This window comes from Acartia tonsa, chromosome 9, assembly GCF_053477335.1.
Source record: "Acartia tonsa isolate MP-2025a chromosome 9, ASM5347733v1, whole genome shotgun sequence".
NCBI classification, from domain to species: domain Eukaryota; kingdom Metazoa; phylum Arthropoda; class Copepoda; order Calanoida; family Acartiidae; genus Acartia; species Acartia tonsa.
In genome coordinates, this window is record NC_137268.1 from 17,514,549 (window position 1) to 17,528,142 (window position 13,594).

Genomic DNA, 13,594 nt, shown 5'->3' on the forward strand with positions numbered 1-13,594 from the left:
TTCTAAGAAATAATGGATATAATATTTCTTGGATGTTACACCATATTTTCAAGCACCTTAATAAAGTGAAACTCGCAGCGGGTTAAAATAAAGTTAATCTCCACTCATCCCCTCTGCCCTATCCTCTTTCCTCCTACTGGATGAACGAACTGACCAATAAATGAGTTCCATGTTAGCAACCTAATATGACGAAATTTTTTCCCCTGTCATAATAACCACCTATATTTTATATCTATTTAAAATGTATAACACTGACCAGCTAATTATAATTCAATGAACAAAGTATCAGAAACTAAGACTAGGGAAAAGCTTTCTCCAAATATAAAAACTTTCAACGTTACTACTATAATAATTTCTATATAAGAATACGGTCAAAATATCACATTATGTTTTTTTTTACAGCTTTTTTGTTTACAATAAAAATGTTTGATAATGTTAATATAATTACTAAATAATTTTTTTCTTGAGAAAACACATCACTGCTCAAAACTGTAGAGTGGTATAAATTACGATATGATTTATTTCATTAGGCGAGGCCATTTACACCTTTTTAGGTTATACAAGGATAGGTCAACTGCAATAGATTTATTTTTACTTTGATCTTACACCAGTTTATCATAAAGTGAAAATTGTAGCTGGCTAAAATAACGAACCCTTCATCCCCCCTTTTACACCACCCCCTCCCCTTCTACTAAATAAACGAACTGACCAGTGAGTGATGTCCATGTTAGCAACCTGAATTGACGACAATTTTTTGTGATTCCTAGAACTTTTAGACACAATGTAATGACCAAGGTATCTCTGTGATCAAGTCTTAAAATGTGTGTATTAAGTATTTTCAAACATTTTCAGTAGTTTTCTTACTGCTTTGCGTGGATTGGTTTATTTGTACATCATCTGCTGGTTGACTGAAATTTTTTTTGATTATGGAATAATCTCGATATTTTGAATAATGGCCGTTTTTTGTATGATAATCAGCTGAATATAAAACAATATATTAAGCAATTTTGGATTATGGGTGGGTTAAGAAAAAAGGAGACACAAATATTGAAGTTTAAATTAAATATTTTTGGATAACAAATAAATCTACTCTCTAAATCAATGTGTCTGTCTGTCTGTCCCTCCTTCTGTAACGCAACATTTAGCTTTTCGCTAAAAGCGTCAATCTATCTTTCGCTACTTCATCTCTCTTTCTCTTTCTCTCTCTCTCTCCCTCTATAGTGTCAACTTCCTTATGTCATTCTTCTATGTTTAGTCAATCATTGCAAAGACTCTTCCCAAATATCGGACCTATCTCACAAAAGAATTTACTGAAAATAATCTAATTAATCAACATGATAAATAATTTTAGCCGAGATATAGGTTAATGCAATTTAATTTTCCCTCTATTCACTGAAATTAATAATACGATATGAATGAATGATTGATATCGAAAGAAAAACATTCCTACAACTAATTTTAACTATAGTGTAACAATACACTTACAGTCTTTTTGATGTCATTACTTGCTGTTATGAGAGTATATTTGTGTTTATAGAACCATGTAAAAATTCTTGCATAATTTTGGGTTTAAAGTGTCCAGAAAATTATATATGGGCTAGTCTTTAGATAACAGGGATCTACAGGGATAAGACACTGGCCGATTCATTAATATGATTCACAATATTACCCCTGTAGATTACACTAAAAAAATTCAATTATTGTCCCCAAAGTTATTCGCCAATGAATAAGATTATTATACAACTTTGGGGACAATAAACAGCCCAATGTCCCCTCCCTACCTGATAGCTAGTCTTCTTTATTCTACATGATCATCGTGATACTGTTGTTCTGATCAAATTTGGAGTATCTGTATGTATCTTTTTCTATCTATCTACCTTTCTATCTAAATATCTATAGATCAATCTATCTTTCTATGTACCTATCTATCTATCATTTCATTACTTTTCTAACCTTCGCCTTCTATTTTGTATTCCTTTAAACCCACTCCTAGCTAATCATATTCTAATTTAGAAATAGAAATTAGAATAAGAAATAATTACAAATAAGAGACAATTTTACTTAAAATACAAGTTCAGAATAGTTATTTCTTTCATCGTATTATATACAGCTTTCCGCGGATATAGCCCGTGCCTTCGGCACCTCGGGGCTAAAAAAACTGGTTTTAATCTTATAATTGTACATTTTTATATTCGTAGAAAGCTGGAAATAATACGATGCTAGAAATAGTTTTTTCGTATGGATGAGAACCGGTTCCTATCCACAGGATTCGAATGAATACGAGAAAAACTTTTAGAATATTACTATAAATAAATATATTAATAGAGATGTCTTCTAGCAAAGTGTTATCTGCTCTTTCGTATCAACTTGACTGTGTTAATATTTCCAACACTATTGGCTGTTATTCAAAGACCCAATTGGAAGTCGGCACATGGTTCACACCCCATGGACATACAGTTATTTAACCCCTGCCCCCTCTACTATTTTTACTTTTTTTTTCTAATGTATTAAAACATATATTTTTTTATCCTGTATTTGATTATTTGAATTTTTAATTCAGAATGATTTTCAGCATTTAAGTCTGTGTTAAAATTAAAACAAAAAATTGCCGAGACATAATTAAATTGTATTCAAAGAGTAGATGAGCTTTTTAATTCAATTAGCTCTCCTCCACTGTCATTCATTTTTGGGGTGAAAGAGGGGGTGGTGTATTAACACCCCATCCCCACCCCCCTATATAGCCTTAAACATTCCCTATGCAAATAATGCACTTTCCTCCCTTTACTATCGTTATAGCCATTTATGAGATCTTTCGGAAAAAACACGCAATTATGAATTAAAATAATGAACTATTGATTCCCCTCATTAACAGGGATGAATACAGGGATCTAATGGAATAAGACAATGGCGGATAAATTGATATACATCCCGATTATGATACAGAAAACTACCCCTTATTTAGAATACAATTAGTGATTAAAGTGACCAACCAATCCAAAGTCTAAGTCCTTAATGATGTTAAGCCAATATAAAACTTTTGGGACTAGTGAAATAAACAGATCAATGTTCCCTACCTCCCTGAATGTATAAAATAAAAGGTGGCGAGGTCCCTGAAAAATATATCAAGTCATATACATTTTATTTCACTAGACATTTGACCTGCCCCCTTGTAATTATCAAATTTTAACCGCAAATCCCAGTAACATTAATTGGACCTTCTTGTAACAGAAAGCCCTACCCACTCACAAACCCAAACATTCATATTTTGTTGCGGTGATAAAACAATAAGTAGAAAAACAGCACATAGGATTTATGGTATGTGTGGATATATTGACAGGGGAAAATTTTGTCCGTTTGCTTAATTTATTGTTCAGTTTGTTCATCCGCTTGAAGTGGAGTGGACAGTTTGGTGGTATATCTATTTTAGCCAGGGAAAAGGGAATGTGATTCTGACAAACAATTCTAAGTAAAAATTTCCCCTCAACCCCCTTCCCTTTTGGCTCTTCTTCTTATCCACTTCCCTTTCAGTTACACAAAAAACAAGTTTTACTCCAACTTTAATCCAACAAAATATTTAATTTTCGGCAATTTCAAATAAAATTGATTGGCTGAAGAGCAACTTCTGATTTTAGCCAGCTGCGAGCATCACTTATTGGTTGTATTAACAGAAACTATCAAATTTACGCTACCTAACAAAACAGAATAGAGGCTTTACTTTTTTGGCCTTCCCAAAAGTTTTAAAATTGAAAGTGGAATGTATTAAAAAACGAATGCAATCACATGCGCAATTTTCATAGTAAATGTTTCATTTAAAAAAAGACACAATTACAAATAGATATTAGTAAGTGTTTAATGATAATGGATATATTATTACTTGGAGTTTACACCAGATTTTCATGTTCTCTAATAAAGTGAAACAATCAGCAGGCTAGAATTACAATTTTCCCCTTCAACCTCCTTTACCCATTTCCTTCCTTCCAACTGGATAAACGAACTGACCAAAAAAGAATTCCATGTTAGCAACTAAAATTTCGACAATTTTTCCCCTGTCATAATATCCAAGTATGTTCTACATTCATTTTAATGAATAGTGAATCAAGAAAAATATAAGTTTTTTTTAAATTGCTGCTTTTATGATTATGTGGAAGCGAATCCACACTATTCAAAAAGTTTAAAAGTTTGTGTACGTGTTTTGCAATTTATTTTAAAACAATAAGCCGTGGAAATTTTTATTCCACTGAAACGATAATGTATTCGAAATAATAAACAATTGTGTCATAAGATAAATAGAATTTAATTATGGAATAATATTCTTTTTAATAATTCAATTAATGCTCTGTTTACAACGATTACATCAAAATATCGCACAATAATGGACCCAAAAAAATCCACTTTTCAATGATGATATTTTAAACTGGGGAAAGAGTTGAAGGTAAAGTGGTTTTTCTTAAGATAAAATGTTCTACACTGAATCTCAATTTTAAAGATATTTTGTTCTATTTCTAATTTTATGGTAGGGTTTTAGCCACTTTAAATTTTAAATTTGTTTTTATTATAAGAACATTTAGAGACTTTAAACTTAATTTTGGTTTGAACGCCGCCTCTAAAAATCATTTAAAGAATTCATTTTGTTTTGTAAATTTAAATTTTCATATTTTTTTAGGATTAGAGACTTTGGATTTGCCAGTGAGGAAGAAAACCTGGCCCAGCGAATCTTTTAAACAGCCCCAGGTAAAAATAATAAAAAAAGATTGAAGCAGTTTTAGAGCATTTAATATTCTTTACTTTAAACAAATTCTTAGTAACATTTCTTTTCTTTTTTCTAGTGCAAGAGCTGTTCAGTTTTGCTAACTGACAACAACACATGCTACGGACGGACAAAATATCCGTCCCACATGTGCATCAGTAGCGGTGGCATTGACGCTGCCCAGTCATGCGACCGCATTGACCGCTGCGCGGCCGAAGGCGGCTGCGAAGGGTGCGGTGGAGATAGCGGCGCGCCGGTAGCGTTGTATGGTAAACAGGTAGGAGCTATTAATTTGCTAAATATACCATTAATTAATGTACAGTATTGTTAATTCAAATTGATTTTGTTTGCTATTGTTGCGCTACATATTGACATTATTAATCTTGTTTAATACATACATTAAAGTAACAACATATATATCTTTGTGTTCCGAAGGATCTCGTTAACCGATATGGTTCTCCTTTACAATACGGCTTTCCATAAGTCTAGGTGATGTTTCAAACTATTTTCGGAGAGAGAACAACCACCATCTTAAAAAAAACTTTTAAAAATCTCTAAACATTTTAAGCCTTTTCTTTTAAAGTAAATCAAAAGTGGAAGAACCACCCTTCTCCCTCTATGTGTTCCTTTAAAAATCCCCTAGAGGAGTAGCCGCTAGTCATAAATAAAACAAAGCTATGTGTTTCATGGATTAAATATAATTTCATTGTATGAGATTTTTCTATGGGTTTAAAAATTAATGTTTGTAACATCCCATTCTCAAATTATTTAATGCTTTTAGCATAATGCTTTTAAATTGCTTTAATCCAGGGGGCTTGCGAAAATAAACAAGGATGTCAATGACTCAATATGTATGCAAACGAAGCGCATCAATTTAAGTCTTGTTATAGTTTTAAAAAAAAAACATGATTCAAGTATCAATATTCAATATCAGGGAGGGGACATTGGACAGTAAATTGCATCCTTACCCACGGTATCTCATTCGTTTGCCCAAAAATTTGGGTACTTTTGTTGAATTTTAATTGTTTAGTTTATACTATTAGGGGTAATGTTGTTTATCATCATCTGGGGTGAATATCAATTTAACTTCCATTGTCTTATCAGGCTCTAGTTTATTGTACATTGACGGACAGAAAAATAGTTTAAACTATAGAGTAGCTTCGCTCCTTAAAACATTCTGATTTGATAAATAGGACATTTAGGAATGAGATATTTATGGCTATCTAGGCAACACTCATAAAAAATTAATCCAAAATCAAATTTTAAAAATGTATTCAAACATGTTCAATTAAGATCTAACATTAAAATGTATTGCAAAAAGCTCAACTAACATTTGAGAAAAATAGTAAATTAGAATATAGTAATGATTTATATGGACAATGTCAAATTAGAGAAAGAAAAAATGTGTACAGGATAGACTTTGTATATTCAATCGAACAAGACCATACATACCCTTAATGTATCGTCTATTTCTGAAATAGACTTAAAAAATTACGCCATGAATAAAACTTTTTTTATTATATTCTTTTTAACAGTGGTTGATTGTTAATCTTTTGAAATACAGATTTACAAGTTACAACTAGAAATTTCATCGTAATAATCAACAATAAACTTTATTCTAATCATAACAAGGATGAAAATATTCCAAGAGTTGGGGTATTTTTTTTTATTTATCTTAGTTACGATATCTTTCTATCCAAGCGTCAAAATTATTTTGACTGACAATTGCTTTTACATATCTACACTTTACTTAAAAGTTTATGCGCAGTTTCTTTATTAGATTTTCTGTAAAATTACTGCATTAAGCTTTGCTGTTCTTTCTTTTTATAAATAGCTTGTTATCATTGCTCAACTTATGGAAAAATGCTAGGGAAAATGGATTTAGGTCAATTTTTCTTTGACAAATCTCCCCCCTAAATTTAATACAGTATGAATATTTGAGAAGCTAACATTTGATACAAAAAAAAATGAAAATCATTATGTTGCAAGTTTTACTACCTAGAAAATCAACATAAAAACATAAAGTGTTGAAGTTTGTTTAAAGTTCAAAAAATAGATTCAAACTATTCAAAATACAATACAATATTTTAGTGACCTTTTACTTTCCCTAAACTTTTCCGTTAGTCAAAATAAGTATTTTCTAATAGAACTCATTATTAGAACTCTAAAAGGATATTCTAAAAGTAATTATTTTAATAGCTATGTTCAAAAAGGTGTTAATAAACAAGTATAGTGTCTTGGATAGGGATATTGCAACTAAAAAAAAAACATTTTTTTATCCGTGGGAAAAAAAATATTAGCATCAAAAGATAGTAAATTTTTTTATTGCAGCTTATTGTACAGTAGTTTTTATCCATTAATGAAAATAATAAAATGTCATTTAACTTTATGACTAGAAAATTTAATTTTGTATTCAATTTTATGTATTTTGATTTTATGGAAAAATCAGAGGCTAAATAGTTTTTCTTTCGGTGACACAACCCTGCACCTTTGCTGCAAGTGCTTAAGACTAATGTATCGCTTCATAAAGGAAGATTAACTCATTAGTTTCTACATTCATTAGACTACTATTGTTTACCCTGTAAGACCTGGAGGTATTATGTTGACATAGTTTCTATATTCATTAGACTACTATTGTTTACCCTGTAAGACCTGGAGGTATTATGTTGACATAGTTTCTATATTCATTAGACTACTATTGTTTACCCTGTAAGACCTGGAGGTATTATGTTGACATAGTTTCTATATTCATTAGACTACTATTGTTTACCCTGTAAGACCTGGAGGTATTATGTTGACATAGTTTCTATATTCATTAGACTACTATTGTTTACCCTGTAAGACCTGGAGGTATTATGTTGACATAGTTTCTATATTCATTAGACTACTATTGTTTAACCTGTAAGACCTGGAGGTATTATGTTGACATAGTTTCTATATTCATTAGACTACTATTGTTTACCCTGTAAGACCTGGAGGTATTATGTTGACATAGTTTCTATATTCATTAGACTACTATTGTTTACCCTGTAAGACCTGGAGGTATTATGTTGACATAGTTTCTATATTCATTAGACTACTATTGTTTACCCTGTAAGACCTGGAGGTATTATGTTGACATAGTTTCTATATTCATTAGACTACTATTGTTTACCCTGTAAGACCTGGAGGTATTATGTTGACATAGTTTCTATATTCATTAGACTACTATTGTTTACCCTGTAAGACCTGGAGGTATTATGTTGACATAGTTTCTATATTCATTAGACTACTATTGTTTACCCTGTAAGACCTGGAGGTATTATGTTGACATAGTTTCTATATTCATTAGACTACTATTGTTTACCCTGTAAGACCTGGAGGTATTATGTTGACATAGTTTCTATATTCATTAGACTACTATTGTTTAACCTGTAAGACCTGGAGGTATTATGTTGACATAGTTTCTATATTCATTAGACTACTATTGTTTACCCTGTAAGACCTGGAGGTATTATGTTGACATAGTTTCTATATTCATTAGACTACTATTGTTTACCCTGAAGACCTGGAGGTATTATGTTGACATAGTTTCTATATTTATTAGACTACTATTGTTTAACCTGTAAGACCTGGAGGTATTATGTTGACATAGTTTCTATATTCATTAGACTACTATTGTTTACCCTGAAGACCTGGAGGTATTATGTTGACATAGTTTCTATATTCATTAGACTACTATTGTTTACCCTGTAAGACCTGGAGGTATTATGTTGACATAGTTTCTACATTCATTAGACTACTATTGTTTACCCTGTGAAACCTGGAGGTGTTATGTTGACATAGTTTCTATATTCATTAGACTACTACTGTTTAACATGTAATACCTGGAGGTTTTATGTTGACATAGTTTCTATATTCATTAGAATACTATTGTTTACCCTGTAAGATCTGGAGGTATTATGTTGACATCATGGAAATAAACCTTTTAACTTTTTTCTCAAATGTACTGGAAGTCTAAACCTGACCGAAATTTGAAATTCCCTTTTTTTAAAAAAAATATCAAAGCATCCAAACGGGTTTAACATTGAGGCTTAGTTTATGTCATCAAAAATGTAGATATTTTTACACTATGATAAATACATCTAATTAAACCTAACCTAAAACTCATATAAAATGTGCAATTTTGGTTAATAATTACCATGCTTATTAATTTTTGAAGTGTTCATTTATTTTTTAAAAATTAAAAATCCTTCAAAGTAGATTTTTAAAATCTACCAATTTATTTAAAAAATCAATCTACAGCTGTCTGTTTTGCAAAGAGAGAGAGAGAGAGAGATGAAGGGATGTAATTAAAGCTTAGAAAAATTAGTTTCCTTACAAATGACTTTGATTTTGATTGCAAGAGAGCAAAGCTACTATTTAAGTTATATAATATGCCTGATAAATGGTAGCCCACAATAAGAAGACTAACATTGGAATCTAAACTATTTTTCAAAGAGATTTAATAACGCTTAGAAAAGAACTTAATGGCTAGAAAAAGTCTAACAGAATCTGACTTGTTTATTCCAAAATTTTTCCGAGTTTTACAATTGAAACATAGTTTCAATAACAAAACAAAATAAGTTTTTAAATGAAACGAAAACATCATTGCTTCATAAGTAATTATCTTGTAATTTTTCTCTTTAAAATTATTTTAATTTTCAGCACATTATTTGTAAAATTTATTTTGATTTGGCGACTCTGGAATTGGTAATTATAAAATGTTGCAAAATTTCCTTCCGAAACATCCTTTGATGTTTTGTGCTAGATCCTCACTTCTCTTTTATTATATTTTATCTATCTATCTTTTGTAAGGGTTTTCTCTTAATCTTTATTGTGGCATTTATCTCCCTATTTTATCTATATCCAGCACTTAATCAAACAACTTTTAAGTAAACCATCCTCATATTAATCCATATATATATTCATCAATATTACTCTCTATCTATCCATCTATAAATCTATCTATCTATTTGTCTATCCTTTCGTCTACTTATGTATCTTTCTTTCTATTTACCTATCTATCTGTATATTCAATTATATATACATCTATCTATCAATTAATAAGTCTATCTATTCAACTATTCATCTATCCATTTATCAACATTATAGTTCTTTATTGAAATAAAACATAATGTTTTAGTCATTCTGTGCATGTTGCTATGTCAAAAAAATGCTTAAATAATAAATTATTTTTATATTGTACTATAATGAGTATTTTCATTTTTTTTATAAAACTTACGAATCATTCTTTCTATATATTTCTTACATAAAAAAAAACATTTTGACCTTCAAAATTTTAGAAAATTTTTTAATCTTAAGCTTATATAGATAACTATCTAATATTTATGCTGTTAATTTACAAACACAAGACATTTCGACAGTGAATATAGGATATACCTGGATATTATGACAGGGTAGAATTTGTCGTAAATTTAGCTTGTTAATGTGGATTTCATGTATTGGTCAGTTCTTTCATCTAGTAGGATGGTAGGGGATAGGGTAAAGGGGTTGTGGGAGGGGGATTGTTATTTTAGTCCGCTTTAAGTTTTACTGAATTAAATCAATCTGTATAAAATCCAAGTAATGATAAATCCATTACCTCTCTTAATAAAATAATTGTCATTTAATTGACAAAATCCTTTTATATCTATAATACAAAGTAGAACGATGTCTGTCTGTCTGTCTGTCCGTCTGTCCGTCTGTCTGTCCGTCTGAAGCTTAAGATCTCAGTAACCACTGAACCGATTGGGCTCTACTCTTCAGGGAATATACCTACTGGTCCTGTGATGGTTTTAAGCTATTTTCTTGGGGGGTGGGAAACCCCTAACACCCCCAAAAATGAAAAATACCCCCCCCCCAAAAAAAAAAAAATTTTTTTTACTTTTTCTTTTTAAATCTAAAATACGAAAAATTAGGTTGATCAAACCTCTTTGGGCAAAGCCCCTAGAGGCTAGGGGCGAAGCCGCTAGTTATACATAAAACAATTCATCCAGGTTTAACAGATTTACATTAGTTAAAAGAGTTGCATTTGGAGTCCAAATATATTTCTTTTTGCTTGAAAATCTAACTGAGAGAGTGTATTTTTAAAGTATTCCTAAAACATTTAAATTGAATAGAGGGGTGGCTCTAGACCAATGTGCCCTTTAGATAAAGACAGTAAGGGCATTTAAACTACTTTTTGGGTATAAATAATGTCATTCTTTGAATTTTCATGTAGCAATGCTTTTTGATAAATTAATGGATATAGAACACGTAGATAGTGTGAAAAATTCTCGCATACACTGATAAAATGTTTATTCCAGCTGGCTAATGTAACGATATACACCATCTCTCCCTCTATACTACTGGTTAGACTTGTAAATACAAATAACATTTTGATCATGTATTTAATTCTTTATTTATGAATTTTATTAATATTATCTCTTTCAATTTTTATGCAAACACAAAGATTTGATTTTGATTATCCGCTTAATAAAATGATTTCATCCTTGCTATTTTAAATTAAACTTCTATTCAATTTCTCAACTGTTTATTTGTATATATTTTTATACAATCTAGTGTTTATATCATAATAGCAAAATTTTAAAAATACCCATAAAAAGCACAATACCAATATGCTTAATTTATTAAAATCGTAATATGGACAACAAATGAACTTGTTTAAAAAAACTCATTTTTATTCTAATTTTAGGTAAGTTCTAGAAAAAGCCGTACAAGCCGAATGGTTACAGACCTGAAGGGACTAGAAAAATGTTGTTCAAAGGCTTAATAAAGTCTTGATCACTTATTTCTACACAATGCCTAGATTTTGATAGTTTTGCTGTAACAACCAGCAATATACATACACTTTTTACTATACAATGAAGATACAAAATTTAATGGAAAAATGAGAATTTTTGGACTATCATGGATTCTTGGGAAAAAACTGCACGATCATTCTAATGATGCTTTTTTCAGGGTTCTTCAATTTTTTTTTTACATTTTAGGGCTTTTCAATGCACGAATGCTTATTTAAACTTTATGGTTCTTGGAAATTTTTAAATTGCTAGAAATTTTAATGCAATTGGCGAAAAATTGATATACCTCCCCAATTATGATGAACAGAATTACTCCTTTCGTAGATTAAAATTATTGGTTCCATAGTTTATACACTGATAGTATGAACCGACCAATCAAAATTTCATAAAAGTACCCAAAGAGAGCAACATTATGAACCTTTGGATAACATAACAATTTACAGGATGAGCTGAAAATGGATTGCCTATTTCTTCAATAATTTCCAAATGTGTACAGCAGATAACCCAAATATTGCGAAACCTATTTTAAGCTACTCTGGTCAAAGGGAAAGGCGATATAATGTATATACGATTTATATTTTTCAATTTTTGATTTTTATTGGAAGTTTGAAGCTTTTTTAGCTAGTAGTAAATATCTAGATAAGACGCGGAGGCTAGGTACACTTTCGGAAACTAAAATTCAATACATCATTTACAGTCCAATGTCCCCTTCCTCCAAAGAAATATCTTAATATTATTGAATATTGAATATTACAAATGACTATTAGAATTGAAATACCCTATTCCAGACCTCCTATGAATTAAATATGTAGATACGTGGCATACCCTAATACCATAGACGACGGGGAAAGGAACACATAATCTAAAATCAGAGTGTTTACACATACAGGGAGTAAGGAGACATTGGACTGTAAATAATGCTGGTTTCATAAATACGATTATTCATTCCTTAATTATTTGCTTATAAACTTTAGGGACTTTTATGAAATATTGATTGGGTGTTACAAACTAACATTGTTCGAACTATTCCACCAGTTTTTTTTTACATTATAGGTAAATTTGTTTGTCATACTTGAGAAATGTCATAAATTTTTGACGAAGACCAAACTGCATTACTTTTGTGTCACTTTTGATTCTTGTGACGTCATAAAATGAGGAAGATGAGAGGAGAAGTGGGAAAGAAAACCCCTAAAAAAAAGATGGAGAATATTACGTCAAAAGTGGTCTTCATCGTTGAGATTATAGTTTTTTAAAAATTTCTTTTTAAGAACAAATGTCCCTTTTCGTCATGTTGATCTTAACAAACATGTAATGTTTAAGACTAATCTAAGATGAGATTAAAAATTTACAACAAAATATTTTAATACATTTAAGATAACACGGACATTTTTGTCCAAACGCGGGAAATTATAATACTTAATATATGTATATTCAATGGGATATTGCAGTGCAGAAAATATCCTAAAACCTTACCAAAACCTTTTTTTTTATAAAAAATAAAATAGCCTAAAACCATCCTAGGATAACTCAGACATTGGATAAGAAATTTATAAATAGTCGGACTTATTACATTGTTTAGTAGGCGTGCTCCCAATAGCACAATACAAGTTTTGTCAGGGATCTAAAGGGATAAGACAATGGTCATTAAATTGATGTACATCCCCAAAAATGATACACAAAATTACCCCTTGTGTAGATTACATTTAGTGGTTAAAACATTTGGACATTCAAATAAATGAACAAATAAAAATTCAATAAAAGTTGTTAACAAAACGGATAAAAGAAATAAAATGATAAAACTTTGGGGACTAGTGTAATAAAAATTGCCTTATTTTTACTTTTCACTTTTTAAAAGAAATACAAAACTAATTTTTGTTTGCCGTACAACTTTGTTCTCATTTTATTTAATTATATGATATACTAAAAAGGGCTTGATCTCTTCTTACCGTATTATCATAATGTTATTGTTTAATGATCCACTTTGTACTACTTAAAAAAAGCCCAATGTCCCCTCCTTTCCTGAAGT

General features: G+C 30.3%; 2 protein-coding genes across 2 annotated transcripts in view; one reads left to right on the top strand and one right to left on the bottom strand.

Annotated features, from left to right (window-relative positions):
• LOC145327636 (glutaminyl-peptide cyclotransferase-like) overlaps positions 1 to 13,594 on the bottom strand; it is a 526,230-nt gene that overhangs the window by 403,037 nt on the left and 109,599 nt on the right. The gene's annotated exons all lie outside the window — the stretch shown is intronic.
• LOC145327626 (uncharacterized) overlaps positions 1 to 13,594 on the top strand; it is a 189,105-nt gene that overhangs the window by 22,963 nt on the left and 152,548 nt on the right. Inside the window, exons 10-11 of the mRNA XM_080171167.1 lie at positions 4,664 to 4,731; positions 4,827 to 5,024. Coding sequence (XP_080027293.1) covers positions 4,664 to 4,731; positions 4,827 to 5,024 — 266 coding nt within the window. The remainder of the gene's footprint in view (positions 1 to 4,663; positions 4,732 to 4,826; positions 5,025 to 13,594) is intronic.